This window comes from Oryzias latipes, chromosome 12 (genome assembly GCF_002234675.1).
Source record: "Oryzias latipes chromosome 12, ASM223467v1".
Classification (NCBI taxonomy): Eukaryota; Metazoa; Chordata; class Actinopteri; order Beloniformes; family Adrianichthyidae; genus Oryzias; species Oryzias latipes.
The window spans coordinates 8393989-8415846 of NC_019870.2; the positions used below are offsets into that span (position 1 = coordinate 8393989).

General features: G+C 39.7%; 1 protein-coding gene across 2 annotated transcripts; it reads right to left on the bottom strand.

Moving 5' to 3' along the window:
* Positions 1–741: 741 nt before the first annotated feature.
* On the bottom strand, positions 742–21031 carry LOC101159930 (BDNF/NT-3 growth factors receptor). Of its 2 annotated transcripts, none has more exons than XM_011481553.3 (18): positions 20083–21031; positions 14649–14723; positions 14502–14573; positions 14348–14416; positions 14112–14263; positions 13845–13981; positions 11661–11793; positions 10887–11195; positions 10769–10789; positions 10647–10652; positions 10497–10531; positions 10283–10382; positions 8871–9059; positions 6865–6995; positions 6582–6754; positions 5647–5887; positions 4664–4822; positions 742–3079 (listed from the first exon to the last, which is right to left on the bottom strand). In XM_011481553.3, exons 1-18 carry the CDS (start codon positions 20280–20282, stop codon positions 2894–2896), a joined length of 2388 nt encoding a protein of 795 aa, XP_011479855.1. In that variant the 5' UTR covers positions 20283–21031; the 3' UTR covers positions 742–2893. The 2 variants fall into 2 exon arrangements, with proteins under 2 accessions (XP_011479855.1, XP_011479854.1); XM_011481552.3 differs by having other exon boundaries at positions 10479–10531.
* Between the last annotated feature and the right edge of the window lie 827 nt (positions 21032–21858).

Here is a 21858-nt window from a genome sequence, read left to right on the forward strand (position 1 = left end):
CCTGCTTGGGTTTTCGGCAAGAGAAGCCAATATTAATTTGGGTAAAAAATAAGAAAACAGGTAAAATGATAGTTCTCCTGGAAAATGTTTTCTGAGAAAAAAGAAACAGCAAAGAAAATGAAAAAGGTAGAGAGAATTAAGATAAATATTGGGAATGCACCAGATTCCTAATAGGAAAACACAACTAGAACACTTAAAATTTGAATTTGTTTTCTTTTTTTCTTTTTTTTTCTTTTTAGGAACTGTTTCATCCCTTAGAATCAGGAATATATTACTGATATGTGTGCATTTTGGGCTTCCGCGTTCCAAACTCTCATGTTCACACGTCACTACGCCAGTTTTTGAAGGGCCTATATCATGCTAACCATGTTAACCAACTATTTTAAGGTTTTAGGTGTTTTATAATGTTCATTTTTCACTGTAAACAACTCCAAAGAGGTATTTTCTTAGCACCAGCCCCTCCCAGTAAACGAACATGAGCGGGTTCTACCATTCAGATGTGTAGACCAGTGGGAACAGCCCCTTCCAGGAAGAGTCTGCGCCCCAGCACCGCCCCCAGACCAACACACACACCCACTTTCTCCATGGAGCAAGTGGTGGTTTTTTTTTAGGCTACAATATGCACAGTTTGGCAGAAACCCTGCCAAACTGTGCATATTGTATATAACCCTGCCGAAGCCGACTATAGGTTGACGTCATATTATATTGGAGCCTTTTTGAACAAACTGAGTCATCGGAGAATTTACTGTAAGACATACCACCTTTATTAAATGCACAGTATCACAAGAAACATCTCCATTAATTGTGGATAAACTACTCACATGATGCACAAAGCGTTGAATTGATTGATAGAACTGGCTGAATAAAGCGGAATTAAGTCTGTATGCACACACACACACATACGCACATACATACACACACACTCATCTTGCATTCAGACATATTTGCAAACCCTTACACATTCAAAGAAACTCACTCTGCTCCTCTTAACATAGTAAGTAAAATTTTTTATCTTGACTGGAATGAAAACTTTTGATTTTTTTTCTCCCTTTTTTTTTGACCGTATATACAAAAGAAAATCCTTCACAGCCCTCCTTCCCTTCCCCAGGATAAATTACATTCAAAAAAGATCCCCACCTAGCTAGTTTACATTCAAAATAATATACTATTCATGATGCAAAGTCACAGTTATTAGGCTACAGTCTGTCAGAGGTGGTCAAAGCAGGTGAGGTGGGCCGGGAGGAGGAGACCTTTGACGACGGCCACACACACGACGATCCTGATGTTGGTGGAGTCTGCGGTCCTCCTGCAGACAGGCTGAATCTCAGGCCGCCTTTGACCGCTCCACCACAGCGGAGAGGAGAGACAAGATCTTGTTTTTCTTTTTTTTTCTTTTCTTTTTTTTATCAGAAATGAACGTTTCAGACAAAGTCCTCTCCATATCAAAGGTTACCAAAAAAGATTGTATTCTCACTGGTATTATGAACAAGCACAAAGAAATCATACAACATTGCACAAATAAAATCTTATTTACACTTATATTGCCAGCGGCCCGTAATACATTGTCTTCAGTACACAGTTTGGACATGTTACCTGCTTGAAACAGATTATACTATTAAACATAGCCTACTATTCATATAGACAGATATCAGAACTGTACAGAATGGACAGCTGTTTATGTACAGCAGATGTGGGACTATTTTACAGAACACTGTAGAAAAACAGAGATGCACAAAAACTGATGTTTTCACCTGGGGGGGGGGTTGTTTTAGCACAGCTAACCTGATGGTTTTAGGTAGAGAAGAAGATGATAAAGGGTTTGGATTTTGGAGGAGGGATTTAAGCGCTACAAAGTGCTCATCGTTTCACTGCTGTACACCTTCATTTATATAAAAACGTGGTTTGTAGGACTCGATTCATCACTACTGGTTCCTTTTTTCTTATTTTCTTTTTTCCCTCAAAGATTGTATTTTACAGAAGTCTATATAAGATGCTCAAATCACAGTTTGTAAATATGTTTTAGATTTTATATGTTTTTTTGTTGTTGTTTTTTCAAATCCCAGGAAACCAAGGAAATAAGTGGAGTGCATTTTGGATCGCCCATGCTGACATGCTTCACCGCGACTGCAACAGCCGCCACCGGGCTGACTGGGACTGGCATTTCAGAGGAGAGCACCCAGTTTCATAGACCATCTATGAAGGTGAAGTTCTCTTTATTTATATTTTTTTATTCTTTTTTTAAGCAGAATACGTTCATTTGCTCTATGGCAATGCTGCTGAGTAGGAATAAAATGTACATCACAAAATAAGCTATGCTGCCTCAGACTCTGTGCTTTTTCAAAGCAGACCCACTGATCGAACACTGAACAGACAGATCTGCAACTTTTAGAACGTTTGCACGGACTGTGTTGAAGACCTTTTGTCTAAAAGGAGATTTCCAAAATAGAACAAGTGATTTAAAAAATAAATGGTAAAGAAAGTATGTAAACTTCCTTTAACCCTTTCAAACGCCCGTTATTCCCAGAAAATCTGGGATTCCGGGGAGATTGGAGCAGAAAATGTCAGCCGTTTCTTTGTTGTTTGTGTCTGCAGAGCTAAACGTTGGGATAAGCGGTTTTGCTCTGTATGGATTTTGGTTTTCTTTTTTTTCTTCAAACATGCCTTAGAAAAATCAAGATAAAAAGCCAAACTCCAAATTTAAGGCTTCTGCTGATGCGATGAGGACATGGACGGTTAGCATTTACAGCCAGGATCCTAACACAGATGGAGCCGCGAAACCATCACTTCCTCCTCCCATCCCTGCCCCTGTCAACGTGCTGTCAAGCACACGAGCACTTGTCCACAGACAACAGCACACATCCACCTCCGAGTACGTACACGCTGCGCCGGTGCATCAGCCCAGGATGTCCAGGTACACCGGAGAGGCTTTGGCCAGACTCTGGAGCATGCTGTAGATCTCCTTGATGTTCAGCCTCATGTAGGGCTCTCTCTGCCAGCAGCCCAGCATCAGGTCGTACACCTCCTTCGGACAGGTGCGAGGTCGCTGCAGAACCCGGCCCTGTGTGATGCACTCAATCACCTGCAGAAGCACAAGATCAGATTTGTATTCGATCTCTAAACTGCAAAAAATTAACTAAAGAAATAACAAAATAAAGTGCTGCTTTTTCTGTGGTCATTTTTAGCATTAGGGGCCAATATTTGAAGAGGACATTTGTAATAACGTCCATTTTTGTAGTACTTTTCTGCTGGGATGACTAATGTTTACTCGTAAACAATGGCACAGCATCAATAGATAAAACACATTTTTGCTTTTTTGGCCGATGAGTTAGGGATTTTCCTCCCATTTTGACTTTTACTACCTTAAACTCACAACTTTTTTAAAAGCAAACTATGAGATCATGCATAAAATAAAGCTAGAAGAAAAGTTTATTGTTTAAAACCAACAAAAACCCATGAAGAGGTTTGTACAGAATTATACAAACCAGAAATTTTGTAAACTATACTGTATGTCACGGTTTCACTGTTGGGTAAAACATCTTAACAGTTTTGAATTTTTAACACAAACACAAAAGGTTTTGTGTGCACAAAAGGAGGTTTTATATTAACCTACTGTACTCTTGTAATATCTAGTTATACCAATTTTTCTACCCTAAAAACACAGTTCCAATAAAATAAAGGACAAACACTTGGAGAAATGTGAAAAAAAGAAAATTAGTTTTGTTGTTTTGAACTAGAATTTTTTTTAAATCGATGTTTCAAAACCAAAAACAGCTCAGAAATCTTCATTTATTTTCTGTAGTTTAAAGTCAGATGAATATTAAACTTCACTGTGTTGCGTTTTTTGGTTCACAAAAAGGCAGAAAAAGCAGGATAAACAAATTATTTAGAGAAGGAAAATATTAAAAGTATACCATAAAAGTGGTAGTAGATGTTAAAAGGTTGTATTCTGAGTGGGAGAGGGGAAGTAAACACCTGAATTGTTGATATTCAACTCTTTGATAGACTCACAGCAGCTTTAGGTTTAGTCGTTTTACTCAGCTAACACGCAGCCTAAGGAGCAGAACATTTGAACCAGGAATCTTGAGTTTTCCTGTGTTTTCACAAAAAAAAATCCAATTTATTTCCGTTTAAAATCATTCACGCCTACTTAGATATCTTGGATGTAGGCTGATTTGAGATTTGTCCTCGTCAGCACGTTCTGTTCTCAAAACGTTAAAAATGTTTTCTTCACTCAGATCTAACTTGTTTTTGCCAAAATAATGTATTTAATTAAAGATCTTTCCTCCTGTTGTCTATTGAAGCATAGAAGTCTCATATTTCAAAATAAAAGTATATTCTGCCAATGCTTTTTCATTTTCACAATAAAGCTGCGTTGGGCTTGTCTACTGTTGCTTCATGGTGAAGCAAATTCTTTTTATGTAGTTTTATTTACTCTTACAGCTACAAAATTGTATTTTTTTGTACAATTTTAATCAAGCTTCTTTAAATAGTGTAAAATGACATTTTTAATTAGTTATGGAAGCATCTTCAGTTTTCTTCTAATTTCAAATGAAAACAGTATGAAAGCCCAAGCATGACATATTTAAAAAACAAACACACAAAATCCAGCGAGTAAAAAGTCCTTGTTGATTTTTAACAAGAGTGAATTTTTTGGGTGGCTGACCTCATTGTTGGAGAGCTGGTACCAGGGCTGCTTGCCGTAGGTGAAGATCTCCCAAAGCACCACTCCCAGACTCCACACGTCACTCTCTGTGGTGAAGCGCCGGTACATGATGCTCTCTGGAGGCATCCAGCGAATCGGCAGCATCGTGTGGCCGCCCACCTGTGGAGAGGGGGCGGAGTCAGGGAGCTCTGCAACCATCTTCACTTTAAACAGAACAGATCCTGGTAGGGATCATCTGACCTTCCATTCACAGTTAGAAATGTCCTTCAGTCTGTAAAATCTGCAAAACATTTAACTCAAATATACAAGATTGTAACTAATAGAATCTAGTTTAAAGCATTCTGGGAGGTTTGCAAAAGTTATGCTGGTGTCAAAGATTTTCTGGGTCATATCAAATAGACAACAGAAGTGAGTAATAAATGATAATTAAAGACTTTTTTAAGTTTAAAAATCACCTCCTTCCTTAGAATCAGCCCATTTATTTAAAATGTAAATGGATAATGTGTACTTAAATGTTTAAATTATGCTTGTATTCAAATCATTTTAAAATATTTAGATTAAACACGAGAGTGATCTTTGTATGTTATGGGATTTGATTTTATACTCGTTTTGTGTTTTAGCTGACATTTCCAGCAGAGGGCGCTGGTGGACTCACATGAGCTCTGACAGGACAGATGATAGAATTAAAAATGTTTGCCTGCTCTTAGCAATGTTACTCTTCTGCTATATGAACATGTCTTATAGGATGAAGTCCTTAGATGCTTGCTATTTTCTGTTTTATACATTTTGTTATTAGGTCTTTGTAGTTTAATTAGGTGTGAGAGAATTAATAAACACAAGAAATATGTTCTTGCCCCTCTTTCTACAGCAGTAACTTATAAAAAATTTTAAATGTTTTTTTTAACATAAGAACCCACTTTTACATTTTTTTTACTTATTTTTTAATTTAAAAAAGAACAAGAAAGTGCCTGAAGAATACTTACTTTGTAGTAGTCTGTGCTGTAAACGTCTCTGGACATGCCAAAGTCTCCGATTTTGACCAGCAGGTTTTCTCCCACCAGGCAGTTTCTTGTCGCCAGGTCTCTGTGGACAAAGTGCTGGGAGGCCAGGTAGACCATGCCAGCAGCAATCTGTTGAGCAATGTGCAGCATCTGGGACTGAGTGAGCTCCACCAAGATGCTGTGCTGACCGTCTGCCATGAGAACAGCATCAGGACCATGGGACCTGCAGCAGAGAATGTCAAGTACTTTAGAGCATAATCCACACAATTACAGAAATTCACACCCATAGAATATTGTAGAACTTTTTTTTTTTTTTTACTTTAATGTGGGAAACTGTCATTTAATTTTGAAAGAGTTACATCTAAGATATAAACCTGCAACCTGGTTTCTTTTCATTTATGATGGTAAGCTAAACACGTTGGACATTTTTGCAAAAAAGAAAAAATATCAAGAAATATCAAAAACATGTTTAAAAAAAAAGAAATATCAAAAACATGTTTAAAAAAAAAGAAGGTATCAGAGCAAATAAAATGACTGAGTTATAGTGGTTTATAGAAGTCTACAGGATTTTGGCTTCTTGGTGCCAGCGGGTACTTCCTGTTTGGTCATTCTGTCCAATTCTCATTTACAGTCAATGGTTTTCCTCTTTTTTTACTATGCCTCTTGTTGATGGCATAGTTGGCTTCAAATTTGAAACTAGAGTTGCAGGACTAACTTACTTACTTACAACTTACTTACAGAAGGTATTTCTAGGGACAAAGATAAAATAATGATACAGCTGAGCTTAAAAGAGTTCATAATTGTGCCATAGAATTGCTTCTTTACTATATAATACTCTAATCATTTTAAAAGACAGGTGGCTTCATAACGAACTAACAGGAAATCTTCAAATCAATCCAGTGCCGTGATGATCCCACCTGAGAAATTTGTTCAGGTCACCGTGCTTCATGTATTCAAAGACCATGATGAGCGGGTCGCTCTCCACACACACTCCATAGAAAGTGACGATGTGATCGTGCTGCAGGTTGGTGAGAAGCTCAGCTTCTCTGTAGAAGTCAGCTCGGCCGCTCTCGCTGGCCTCCTTCAGAGTCTGATTGAAAGCGAAGACATAAAAAAAAGGGACACGGGCTCCATTATCTGTAAGAATATACATCCAATCAATAGACTTCCTATTCCCATTTCTGCAAATGGCTCAGTGACCTTGACCGCTACGTGGATCTTCTCCTGGTGGGGCACGAGGTTGTAACACTCAGCGAGGAAGACCTTCCCGAAGGCTCCTTCGCCCAGCTCCCGTTTCAGCACAATGTTGTGTCTCTTGATGTGCTTGACAACTGTAAAGCAGAGCCAGACAAATCCCTTACAAGGTTATTTTTCCATCTTAATTTTTCAGTAAAAACTAAGTTTATTGTCTTCAAATGAGCAGATAAATCTTTAATGATTGATGTTAGGTCTACGACAACACTTGCATCATTTTCTAGCATTTAGCTGATGAAATAGTTGTGTGTTTTTTGTTTTTAGATGTAGAAAGTAATTTTTTTGTGATTTTATGCAAACAACAACTTTGCAGCATAGACAAACCATAGAAATGTGTGTCTTTTAAAGACCACAATGTTCTCCTACAAAATATTTGAAAGTAAATTATTTTAATTCATCTTAATGTGGATATTCTCAATTATTTATTTATTTTTTCAAATCAAATCAAATCAAATCAACCTTTATTTATATAGCACTTTTTCGACAACAGATGTCACTCAAAGTGCTGTGCATAAAATACAATAAAATTTAAAAACAAGATGACAAGAAAAACCGTGCGACAACCCCCCCCCCCCCCCCCCCCCCCCCACAAAAACACACACACACCCACACACACACATCAATAAAAAAATAAAAAAATAAATAAAAAAGTGATAGAATGATAGAATGTAGAGACCTGGCTTTGTCCTGAGGTGGGAAAACGATAGTTTGGGGACATGTCCACACCAGCGACCCCCCCAACCCAAGTTCACGGAGAACACTACCACAGAACCCCCCAGATCCGATCAAAAGAGTCAGACCCAGGAGATCCCACTGCAGCGACCCCGCTCACTGAGAAGGGTCAGTCACTGATGTGGAGGATCCCTCAGAGGAAAACACTGGAGTGTAATAAAATGTAAAAGGAATAAAATTAAAATATATATAAAACATGGACAAAAAACAAATAATTACATAAACCCTAATAGGCATATGAAATAGTAAGAGCGTCTTAAAAATTAATAGAATAAATAAATAAATGTATTTACATACAGATATAAAACTAGTTAAAAGAAAAATAAATTAATTAAAATATTTAAAAATAATAATAATAATAAATTAGAAAAAATAATACTAATAATAAAAAATAAATAAATAAATAAATAAATAAATAAATAAATAAATAAATAAATAAATAAATAAATAAAAAATTAAAAATCCTAAAATTCAACTAAAAGCTAAATTAAAAAGGTAGGTCTTAAGCCTTCCTTTAAAAACATGAACTGTCTCTGCAGCCCTGAGGCTCTCTGGGAGGCTGTTCCACAGGCGAGGTCCGTAAAAACTGAATGAGGCCTCGCCGTACGTTTTTGTTCTAACTTTTGGGATAACCAAAAGGCCTGTATCAGAGGACCTCAGGGTCCGCGAGGGCTCATACATTAAAATCATGTCAGATAAATATGAAGGCCCGAGACCATAAAAACATTTGTAAACCAATAAAAGAACTTTAAAATCAATCCTGAATTGCACAGGGAGCCAATGCAGCGATCTTAAAACTGGTGTAATGTGTTCCCGCCCCCTGGTCCTCGTCAGAACGCGTGCTGCTGAATTTTGCAGCAGTTGAAGATTTGCAAATAATCTTTATTTTTTACCATAAGTATAACTTTTTTTATTCTGGAACAACAGAGACTTTGTATTTGGCTGTTAAGCTGCAAAAATCTGAAGATTTTTAACCAAAATGACAAACAAAGAACTATATAGTTAATAAGTTTATATTTATAAAGTTCATAGTTATAAAAAGTGTATATTATTGCAAATTTGAAGCTCAGAAGTTGAACAACTTGTTCAAAGTTGGCCCTCCTGAGCGCGTCCCTGGAACAGAAGTCACAGAATCTAAATGCGGCGCCGAGCTGTGATCCCTGACTTATCTGAAAAGGGCCCAGGTTACACGGCCTTTGCTGAGCAGGATGGTAACTCACATGTGTCAGATTTCAGCATGCTGCCGGAGTTACGGAAGTACTGCGGGTTCTCAATGACAGGAATCTTTGTCATCCCAATGATCACTGCGTCTGGACCCATCTCTGAGGACGACGGGGTGTTGTTGCCATTGGAGACGTGATGAAGAGGGCTGGCAGAGTCATCGTCATTACTGATGACTGAGGAGGAGCCTGAGGAACAAGGGAGGAGAAGGAGATGATGGTCAGGAAACAGAACAAGGAGAGATGAGCAGCAGAGTAAGGTGAAGAAGAAAAAGAAACAACAGAACAAGAGAGTCACATGTTCCCTCAGGGTTTAAACTCTTAACAAAAAGTAGAATTAAAAATGTAAAGAGAACAGTCTGATTATTAAACCACAAAAGTGTGTTAGGTGGATGGAGATGACTGCTCCCTTCTGATTAAATATGAATTAGGTTTAGTGTTGAGAAGCAAATAGTGTTGCTGGAAGAACACATCTGTCATTACTCAAGGAAATGCGTGAAATCAGTTCATTTCTCTGGAGTTGTTCTGAACTTTAAAATAAAAAAATAAAAATTATTCGTGATTAGAATCCCAGGCACATTTAGGAGTGCAGAGGTTACATGAGTGTGTGTGGTTGTGTGGCCCTGGGACAGATTGGTTGCTCCAGCAACCCCTGGGACCCCAAAAGGCCTTAAGACGAGATTGGAAAATGGATGGATGGATGGATGGATGGATGAATGGATGGACGGATGGATGGATGGATGGATGGATGGATGGATGGATGGATGGATGGATGGATGGATGGATGGATGGATGGATGGATGGATGGATGGATGGATGGATGGATGGATGGATGGATGGATGGACCAGTCTTGATGTCTAATATATTTCGGAAAAGGAGAATAAATTAATTTTTTGCTCTTTTAAAATCAAGTAATGCTGTTGTTTGAGTTTTAATATATTTTCATTATTTTCAAGGCATTTCAAACAGGATAAACAAACAAGTCACTTCTATTTTTTAGTCTTTTTTTAGGCAAGGATGCACACAAATGTATCCATCTATCTTATGTGTTTATCCATTTTCTACATCAGCTTAATCCCTTTTGGGGTCATGTTGCTGGAGCCTATCCTAGCTCCTGTTTGGCATTGGGCAGGGTCCACCCCTGACCCTGTGATTGGTCTGTCACAGGGCCACACAATCATACAGACTCACAGTCACACCTAAAGAGTAATTTAGAGTCATCATTTAGCCAGAGCGCCTGGAAACAAAAAAAGGAAACACATGCACAGTGAGAACATGCAAACTCCACACAGAAAGGTCCCAGCTGGGATTTGATTTCTTGTCGTGTGGTGAAAGTTCTAACCACCACCACCCTGCAGCCCAAATTTATGTCTCCAGCAATATTATTTTCCATTTAAGAAAGCAGATTTACCTTTGATTCCAAACTTTGAGTTTCTTCCGTACTTCAGGATGATCACCATCAGGACACAGCCAGTCAGGGCCACACCAGCAATCCCAACAACCACGTACACCTGGGGTTGAGAAAATGCAATTTAAAAAAAAGGTGAAGATAGTGAACCCAAGGAAAAAAATGTACATAAAATTGTAAAGAACGCGTTAGTATTTACCAGATTGGGATCACTTACTGCAACACTGTCATCCAGAGGGGGAAGTGAGGGATCTAAAAGAAACACACAACCAAGAAATTAAGAGATAATATTTTTAACTTTAGTTTCTTTTCATGATAAGGGAATTGTGAAGGAATGTTGGGGCTTTGTGTGGGTTTAGACACATACCAGGGTCTGGGTATATGATGCAGAAGAAGCCCAAAGGAGAAAAGACAACACAGCAGTTAGTTTACTCACTATACACTTTTTAGATGAATTGATGGTTCTTTTGACGATTATGTTACACTTACAGCTGTAGCCAAATTCTGGTTCTGTTACAAAGGAAAGATCACAAAAAAACAAGATATGTTTCCATTAGTGCTGTGACTTTTCTGAATTTGAACTTACATGATGGGACCGTGAGCCGACCTGTGGTGTTGAAGTAAGGAGGATCGATGAACTGCGCTGAAACCGTCTTTTCATCCTGACCGAACTCGTTCTTGACCACCAGCCTGTACTTGCCGTTGTGGATGTGGGTGGGGTTGACCAGCTGCAGACATCCGTGGTCCTCATTCTCAGTGTACTCGTGGATGATGGTGCGGATGAAGTCCTGCTCCTCCAGGGTGGTGTTGTTGTGGTACCAGCGCAGCTCAGGCTTTGGGTTGCCGGTCACGGTGAACGGGATGCACCAATGGTGGTTTCGCTCTGGAGGCAGCAGTTGCAGGATTGCGGGGGGAACTGACACGAAGGCAACAGTAGAGGAAGAGTAATCACGGGGGTGATAGGAGGTAAACACCAGGAGAAAGGCTGCCGGAAAAGCTACAGTCATGGGCTCTGAGCACAGATACACGGCGGGGTTAAAAACATACGCAGACGAAATGATAGAATGAACCATTAAAGTGAGACGACAGGAAAACGTGGGGGAGGAGAATGAAGTGAAGGTTGGCATTTGTCAAGCAAGATGCGTTTGGTAACCCAAGAGGAGCCTTACAAGAGGAAGAGTTATGGAAAGGAAGCATGGAGAGTCAATAAGATTTGCAAAGAGACACTAACGATAACAAACTGAGGAGCTTTCTGCTTCCACAGGAAAAACATGGTCTGAAAAAACGGCATTTAAAACCTCATCACAGCGGAAATTAGGCTAATTAAACGTAGCACTGTACGTATAATTTCTTAAGACGTATGCCTGAATGCAGTCCTTACAGAGTATGTTGAGCTCTAAGGTGGCCTCCGATTGGCCGACCATGTTCTCCACACTGCAGACGATCTTCCTTCCATTATCATCTGATGACAGGCCTGTCAGCGTGAGGATGCTCTCTGTGTCCAAAGGGTCAATCTGCAGAAGACAGGACGATGTTTGCAACAGTGAGCAATGAGAGGAGAATCACTATTGAAACAGCCTGCAAAGTGCTGTGTGGCTCAGCAACTTTTGAATTGAAAATGAAAAATTAGTGGGCTTTCACTCCAGGATAGTCCTGCAGATTCTGAATGAGAAACCAGACATTTTTCACACCTTTTCTTGTTTCAACATCCTGGAAAGCTCGGCAGGTTTCACAGCTGAGCAGTTTGGGTTTATTGTTTGACGCAAAGTCTTACCAGGAACTCAGAAAAAAAACTGGAAGAAGAAAACAGACTCTTACTTTTACTTACTTACTTTTTAGTCCTGTGACTGTCTTACACTATAAAAGCCGCTTCCTTACTTTTTCGTCATTTTTGTGTAAGTCACATTTCTTCATATTTTTGCTGAAATCTTGGCTTTTTCTTTAATTATGATTTGTAGAATGGGGTCTCAATGCCTTCAGATTGCCACTAAACCACTTTAGAATTCACTTGCAAGTTTTCAGAATCAGCTCGAATCCCTTTTTTGGTCTGCACCAGATTTGATGTGGGCTTCTACACCTGCCGCACCTGCCTTAGGGAATGGACCTCACTGTTGGTTCCGCCTACTGACTGGACAAGACGAGTAAGACGTACCCCATAGAAAATGAATTACTTCCGACACCCGGACACACAGGCGCTGCCATGTTGGAGCCAGACGATGTTAGTAAGCATTGAATGGTTGTTCTCAGTCAACATGTCTACGTCAGCCACTCTCACCAATCAGGAGTGACCTTGTTGGAAGGCCACACCCCTACCACTGGAAAGTGGGGCTAAGGCGAATCTGTCAATCAAATGTTTTGAATGTTGGCTTCTGATTGATCAATTCGTGACTTGGATAACTTGCACTACAGAAAAAATAGTGTGAAAAAAGTTAGTATTAGCAAGAACAGGTAAAAAAAGAAAGCAAAGCAAGAATGGTGTTTATTTCTCAATAGAAGTCACAGTCCGTGTCTGAATTCCTTCATTACTCACTACTAAATGCCCTATATAGGGAATTTTGTGCCAATTTGTAGAGCTGTCCAAATCTACAAGAATTGTCATTTCTCAGAAGTCCCTGCAAAAAACCACTGTGCATCAATGCTCGTTAGATTGGGTTTGAAAGATTTTTCATGCGGGGAAAAAATTATTTTATTTTATTTTTTTAAAAATCATCCAAGTTTTCAATATCAGAACACAGAGGATTCGTTAAAAGTCTTCATAAATGTTCATGTGTATTAAATTTTTACTTTGGGAAAGCAGTGATGTCATATTTGCTGCTAAGAAAAAAAAAGTCGTGAGCACGGTGTCTGAATTGCTTTCAAAATCAAGGGCACTGGATAGTTTTTTAGTAGTTAGGGAATAGGGAGGAAATTCGGACATAGCCTTTGGTTTTTGCTTCTTAGAGGCAGCAGGTATTTTATTTGTAACACAATAAAAGATCTCAGTCTAATATCCCTTGTGCTATCTTAGATGACCCCACCCTTACATTGACGGCTTATCCCACCATGAAAAAGGTAGATAAAGGTGAAGAGGATTTCATGTAATCCATGGACACCAGTGAAGATCAAGAATCAATGAAGAAAAAAGGTTCAGCGCACTGTGTAGTGGGTCTAGATGACCCAACTCCCAATGTTAAAGTGCCCAGGATAGCACAAGGGTTATACAGTCAGTGGATCCTGCTTACTGATGAAATTCAAACTTCTAGAAACATTTGGTTTTACAGTAGTTGTAAGGAAATACACAGTGTTTGAATCATAAAAGGCATTTGATCATAATATTCTCTTTTTATGTGTTGATTTTTGCCCACAACCAATTCTTCTTTTTTTCTAATAACACCACAGATTTTTTAGTTTTCTCCTAAATATCTTTCAATGAAATGTTATATTCCTTTCTAATTTGGCACTGGTTTCATTCCATAAACTTAACGAGCATTCAGACTTTCTAGTAGTGCAGCCTTTTGGTTTTGCTAACCTAAGACTCTAGCGAGCTGTTTCTAAAACTGAAAATCATCTGGATGAACCTTCTCACCTCATAGTGGGTTGAGAGCATATCCAGGTTCCACAGGATCACAGGAGCAGGAGAGCCCGAGGCGCTGCACACTGCCTTGACATTCCCCCCTTCCATCTCTGTCACATTTTGGGGGGTGACTTCTACTGTGGGGACCACTGCAACATGAAAACAACTAAACTAAACATGTATTTTTGAAAGAAATGTGTGTTTTTTTTAATGTTTCTGAATTATGTCATCAGGTCACTCAGTATGGGAAACCCCTGTAAAACAGTGCTTCAACATTACCGCAGTCTGGAGGAGTGAGGGTAGCAAAGTCTCTCGTCACTCCTCTGTCATCAGTGCATGTCAGATCTGGGCTGTCGGCTTCTTCTTGGAGCTTCAGTTTGATCCACAAATTCTCACAGACACAGTCCAGGGGATTTCCAGACAGAAGAAGCCTTGGAGTGAAACAACCCATCAGACAACAGACTGCAACCATAACAACAACAAAAAGTTGTGAAATGACAGTTCGATCCGCTTACGGAAATGTAATGTTAAAGTTCTGAAATGTTCTCCATGAGAGCGTTGACAGATTGTTGTCTCTTAAATTTCTGAAAGGAGGGACAAAAAGTGTGAGAAACCCAAAAGGAGGCAACGAGAGTGATGAAATAACAGAGATGTTAGGATGCCGCTTACACATATTGAAGTCTTGTGTTGTTAAAAAATGCGTCTGAAGATATAGATGTCAATCTTGTCCTAGTTACCGTTCTGATGGAGGAGAAACAAAACAACTGCTTTCATTTTAAGGGAAAAAAACACAGGAAAACTGTGGATGATACTCACAGATTTCTGAGGTTGATGTAGTGTCTCAGACTGCTGTCACTGAGGTCAAATAGTCTGTTCTGATTGGCAATGTATCTGGCAAAGAAAAGAGAAAAGTTGGTCAAATTACACACAATATCTGAACTATGTGCAGTTTGGAAGTGCAAGGCTGATGAATATGATGTTGTTTTACTTAAAATCTGAAAAATTATTTTAACAAAAGATGTTAAATGTTACCACACATTATTTTTCTGTTAATCTACAAATGTGTGCTTGCCTAAAAATGTAATTCAGACCATATTTAGTTGAAATTAAAACTATGGATGGATATACAGTTAAAAAAAAAGTTTGTTTTTTTCATTAAAGTTTTACAGTTTTCTATTGGAATTTAGTACAGAACCCTTAAAAAGTTAAGCGCATTTGCATGACGTGATGTGAACTGCAGAAGTTTTTATAAGCATGCATGTAGGGCTACACGCCGTCGTGGTTAGCTTTAGCCCGAGAAGACCCTGGTTCGAATCTCAGCCAGGATTTCTCTGTGTGGAGTTTTCATGGGTTTTCTCCAGGAACTATAACTTCCTCCCACAGTCCTAGAACATGCTTTGTTGGTTGATTGGTAGCTCTAAACTGTCCCTCGGTGTGCATGTTTAAGAGTGGTTATGTGGCCCTGCAACAGACTGGCGACTTGTTTAGGGTGTTTTGTCTGGCAAACCTGTGACCCTGAAAGGGATTCAGCAGGTTTTTTATGTGCGCCTCCACATCACATTGCTGAAAATGAAGTCAACCAACTTTTGCAGTTTCTCAAACAACCACTGAAGGCTGGTTTCAAAATGGAGTACACTTAGTACACTTCAAAGCCTTGATTTTTATTTTATTTTTTTCAAAAAATGACAGTGTGTTTTAAAACCTGGAGCGCCTGACATGTACATTTGGGAATAATTCTGGTTGTGCTTGCCGATGTCACGGCGGCTTTGAGAGTTACACGGCGCTCTGTCAAAAGGTTTTGTTGGGTGTTATAGTGAATATACTAACCTGGCTAATGTGCAGCAGTGTCGAACTGTGGTTTTTTTGTGTTACTGACAAGGTTGGGCGTTAGCGTAGTCACGGTAACGGTTGTTTTAGCTGCATTACGTGCCCCAAACAAGACTGGGAGTTACGTGTGTTGTGAATATGCTAATGCTCCGAATGCTTCTAATGTGGGGTGTAAGTAAACAATTTCTAGAGTTACTATGAACACAGTTCATAAAGTCTGACTGATTGAAGAATTTATCTCTGACTGTTTTGTCTTGCTTAATCAGTCTAACAGTGCGGTGTACCTTAACACATAATTTCAAAAATCGACCATTCATTGCCTTTTAACCAGTGCGCCCTAGAGTGCAGAAAATACAATAAACTCAGCCTGGTTTTTGAAAATTGTATTTGAAAATTAATGTTTCCCTTTTTTGTCACTGCAACGATTTTTCACAAATCTCAAAGATTGATTGTTGCTTTAGTGCTCCAATATTTGCATAATTAAGGGTGGGGTTTTTGATTGACAGCTGTGTGGACTCATCAAAACTTTCCTTCCCCGTTGTCCCTGCTCAGTTTTTCTGGAACGTTGTTTGCGGAGTAAGTTAGGTGGAGTAAACTTTAGTCAATTATAAATCAATACAATTCTGCTGTGCCACTTTTTCATCCATATACACAGACAATTGCCTGTTGGGTCCACCCGTTGGTCCATTCACCTGCCATTGAAATACACACCTCTAATGTGTAGCTGGGGCGGCTGTGGTGCAGCGGTAGGGCAGTCAACCCATGATCATAAGATTGTAGGTTCGATTCCCGCCTTGCACGCCCATGAGTCGAAGTGTCCTTGGGAAAGACACTGAACCCCACCTTGCCTCTGGTGGTAGGCAGGCGCCTGTGTTTGGCAGCGGAGCCGCCATCAGTGTGTGAATGTGTGTGTGACTGGGTGAATGGGTCTGTGACTGTAAAGCGCTTTGTCCTTGTAGGAAGAAAGGCGCTATACAAGTATACGCCATTTAATAAAACCAAAATAAAGAGTTTAAAAACATTGTTAGTTAGTTATAAGAAAAATAATAAGTATACATCAAAAAGGTTTTTAACTCCAGGGTGTACGTACATACGTTTGTTTTATGGTCTAATGTTGGAATTTTTAACATGGGAGTCGATGGGAAATTTGTCCTTTGTCAAACCTGTCAAACCTCCAGTGAACTAAAACTTCCGGATTTGAGTAAAACTTGGCAAAAGAAAGAATGGAAGTTTTTTTCAGAATCCTATGGGTGTCTTCAAAGATTATTGACTCAGTGCATTAACTCTTATACATACATTTTAAGATAATGAACGTCTTAACATATATTAAGTCAATTTTCTTTTTTAAATTCTTAAATAATATTACCAAAGGAAAATGTTTGATTCTCTCGCAGCACTTCTGGGAAGAGAAACGCGGGGTCATGTTTCCCTTTTTCCAAGTCCTCCATCTGAAGGTGCTTTTACTCTGAAATATTCCGGCTAACTCATTTCAGTTAAGCAAGTAATGTGGAAAGCTTTAAGTCTCAATAAGAAAAATACCTTATATCTAGAGCAGGCTGAATCTCCTGTTTGTTTTAAAAATAAAATGAAATGCACCTACAAAGGGGCACAATCCAGTACTTTCATGTGCCAGTGACCGTCTGGATAAATGAATGAATGTCTGGCTAATGTCTGAGTAAATGCAGAGGGTTGAGTGAGGAAGGGATGTAAGGTTGAAGCCTTATCAAATATGTGAATCACAAAAATAACTGATGAGTTGCTGAGGAGATCCCTGAAGGTTGCAGCCATGAGATTTTTTTTTTTTTAATGCGACAACTTTTCTGGTACAAGAAGTAAATTAAGGATTATGTCAAATAATAAGAAACAAATAGTAGAGCTCAAGGAAGAGAAGCAGGTGGACCAGGACAGAGAAACTAAAGCAGAGAGAGATCTGAGGTGTCTGTTTCCCCGTCTAATAGAGAGTTTGCTCCCCGCCTCCTGATGTGGAGCAATCCTGCTTGCTTAGACTCTGCAAAATAATATGAATCATCAGAAGTTACTTTGGCATCTAAGCCTGACTTCCCACAAACTCTTGACTCTTAAAGGTGTATCAAGACGTCTGGTCATTCCAGGTTTAGATAAGAACTTCATTCTGCATAGAAGCACATCCTGTTTTTAAATAATTCCTCATGGTAATGCAAAAAAAAGTCACACCTTGATTTAGTTGGAGTTGCTTTCATGGCTGATCAAACAGCCTGAAAACATCTCACAATTTTCAGCAGCTGAGTGTTTGTTAGCACCGACTGAAAAGAAAATAAAGAAGAAAACTAGCTTCTCCTGTCCTCTTCTATTCAAAATCTCTTCTCATGATTCTTGATTTTTAGTTTTCCCAATATTTTCAATCTTTTGAAGACTGCTTCTGTCACTTTCTGTCTGGTTTGTGTCCACTCTCTTTAGTCCTCTGAATAATCTGCCTGCATTCGCACTGCAGCAAATTGTACCAGAGTTCACTTGCAAAAAAATGAAAGCAAAGAAATGCTGTCTGTTGTGAACCAAACAAGTGTAACCTAAAAGACAACCACACCCTTTCAAATGTGATGGTGTGCATAATTGAGAAGTTAAGAGATTTAAAAGCAAAAATACATGTTGTCTTATTTTTACTAAACTTCTGTATTTCTTACAAAGATCTTATTAAGATCTTATTGGTCAAGGTCAAACTTAATTTAACCCTTGTGCTATCTTAGATGACCCCACCCTTACATTGACGTGTTCTCCCTACCATGACAAAGGTGGATAAAGGTGGAAAGATTTCATGTAATCCATGGACACCAGTGAAGATCACAAATCATTGAAGAAAAAAGGTTCAGAGCACTGTCTAGTGGGTCTAGATGACCCAACTCCCAATGTCAAAGTGCCTAGGATAGCACAAGGGTTCCATCAGGTAGGAAATGTATCGTATTTTACAGTCTTTTAGTTTGGTTTACTTTTACTGCGATTTTTTGAGAGAAAGTAACTGAACCTTGTCGTGCCAGAATTTTTTTCCAACTATACAGAAAAATATTCTTCTGTTTAATTCAGTTCAAGGTGATGCTAAATTAGGTTGAGTCCTGGATTGAACAGTACGTTCCAAATTAGCGACTTTTGCCGTAAAAAGGTTAAATGGACTGTATCTGGAAATGACAAACTTTTACAACAGCTGCTTGTTTTGGGGTCACTTTTAACCACTGACTATATATGAGAACTGGACTGAGTGATCCCTCCCCCCTCACGTTCAAAATAGGAAATATCCAAAAAGCCAAAATCCCAGACTTCAGTTGAGAAATGTACATAGATCTTTTTGTCTACAATGCATGAAAACATAGCGGAGCAGGGAGCTTGTGGCCCAAATACGCTCTTTTTCAAATTGAAATTTTTTGTCTGCTTCTGATTCACAACAATTTGAGTAAAGAAATACTCAGGAATGCTATTTTGATCTTAATTTCTTTATACATATCATCAGAAAAATGCCAAAAGGACATGCTAGAAAACACCCAAAACCCAAATTCTCTTGGAGAAGGTCTTTACCAATTGGTGCACAGGTCTTTACCAATTTGGTGCACAACATGGACACATAGGTGAACTGTTAAAAACCTGGCAAACAATGCAGATCATCTGAGGAAAACTCAAACTATGTGCAGTTTCAAAGTATCCTAGTGAATTGTAACACCCCTACTATAATTATAATCCCTTGTACAACAATTGGTTTGTGCGATATGAAGGTTGGTTGTGTTTTAAAGCCTTGAAGCCTCACAAAAGTCAGTTACTCTTAAAAAAGAAAGTACATTTTAAATAATTTCCTGCTGACTTCTTAACATCTTCTATGAAGAAATCCCTCCTTTCACAGTGGAAGCTTGTTAAATAACACTGAGATGGCATCAATCTGTCTGCCTCAAAAAAAGAAAAAGAAAACTCTCCCCCACATTCTCCTGTGGGTGCTTGCAGTTGCAGGGTTGTAACGTTCACACAGGCCTACACGCTGACGCAGATAAGGGTTACAGAAGTGTCGGTAGCCTCTTGGCTGGCTGTGTGCACAACTGATGGGATCTGTGTCCTGAAAGATTGAGGGAATTTTTTTTTCGGGAGGCGGCGAGAGGCGGCGCTGGGCCTCAACATTTACTCCACCACCTCTGGAGGTGTTTTGTAAAAGGAAAGCACTCTAATCCAAATAAGCCTGACGCGCACTCTCGCCATCGTTGCGCGCACGCGTAATCACTATCTCCACACACTATACACATACTCACACGCACGTAGACACAAACAAGACTGCATGATGTCAGAAAAGGGGGGGAGGAAAAAAAACATATTTTATATGCGCACCGTGGAGCTGATCCTCATCAGAAATGTAACCCTCACGACCGAATGCAGCATCCCAGACAAGTTAACAGGCGCACGAGCGTGCACTTACATCTCCGTGATGTTTTCCATGTCATCCAACGTGAGGACGGGGAAATCCTCGATCCCCGGCTCGGAATCAATACAAACAATCCTTGAGATGCTGCAAGTGCAGGATTCGGGGCAAGCGCCGCCAAACCTCCACATCAGCCCAGTCAAAAGCAAAAACAATCCCGAGCGAGCCATGCCATGCTCCCCCGCGCTGGAGTCCATCGCAGGTCCAACGATAATCCCCTCCCGAACTGAATCTGGTCAAATTGGAAAGGTTTCTTCACTCCGTTATCTCGGTCAAGTTAATCCCTTCTTTCCCCCACAAGTTGAAAAAAAAATCGCACCAAATGCGTGAAAATAAAGGGGGGGGGGGGTGGAATCAGGGAGCAATGAACAAAATGGGTTTGGGGAAAAAAATCAAGATGCCATGGACTGGCCTTCTCGTCTCCGCAGAGCTGCTATATCACACTACAGCATATTGATGCCTAGAAGAAGGTGTCGGGCGCTCCGTCCCGCCGCCGCTGCCGCCGCCGCCGCCGCTGTCTCACTCTAGCTCGCCTTCAAGCACAAATAGGAGGTTTTCCAGATGTTTGGGAGATCAATAGGCTGGGCTCCCCACAGGCGATTTTTCACATGTGTGGTGATGGTGAGGGAAGCTGCACAGCGGAGTAAGGATGCGTGGTGATGCTGCGCGCTCTAGGAGGAAGGTTACCTGCATCCATCTATCGATTATCACCGCGCTTCTCCCAGCCATCATGTAGGAAAGATGGAGATTCTCAACTGATTTTTATATAACAAAAACAATAGTATATTCTTCAACAATCCACCAAATAAAATGTTAATATTCTGCACAATAACAGCACTGTTTAACTAGAAAAAAAAAACAGATTTAAACTCTTGTCGTTCTGGAGGTACATTGAATAAAGCGGAGTTTTTTCCACAACAACGCTGTTCTACGGTTGCCCATTAGGCCTGTGCGTGACGTACGGCTGACGCACAAGACGGGGTGCATCTATGAAAAATAATTACCTATACTATGTCTGCAAACTTCAAATAGGTCTCACTTCAAAAACTGCCTGTAAAACTGATGGCCCTCTCTGTTTTTAGCACTAAATCCGCAATCATTTCCCTTTTTCTTCCACTTTTTGCACACATTGGTGCAGACCCCCCCCCCCCCCCAATGAGTCTTATTTTATTTATTTTTCTACTTTATTATCCAAATGACCTCGTTTTGCTCCTACTTTCCAATCTTCCGAAAGTTGAAAAACATGCTATCAAAAACATTTTGATTCCTTCATGTCCCTCATGATAAAGAGGCAGCCATGGACACATGATCTATGACACAGTCTGGATGCTTTAGTGTCGCCATGGTGACTTGCTTTTTTACAAATAGCACGGACAATGTCAAGTGTTGCCATGGTTGCAGATGAAAATATGTACGCAGGCTTTTTTTCATGAGAAACATCAAGAACTGAATTATATCGGTCTCCATGGTAACCTCAGAGCAAAGTAGAGGGGGGGGGGGGTCTTTATTTTGCAAGATATCCTTATATCTGAGGGACCATGCATGACACAACATGTGAGGAAATAGCCCTAAAGGTAAATGTGTATAATTCAGTCTGCATGAGATTGGAGGGGATGGATCAGAATAAAAAAAAAAGTTTTTGGTCTTAGGGTGTTTCCTGAAGCTGCAGAGAAAAAAATAGTTTAATTTTCAGGTATAGGGTCAGGACAAACTTGTTGTTTTTGCCACTGCTGCAATGTCTGAGCTCTTGCACCAGTTGGTGGCAGAGTTGAC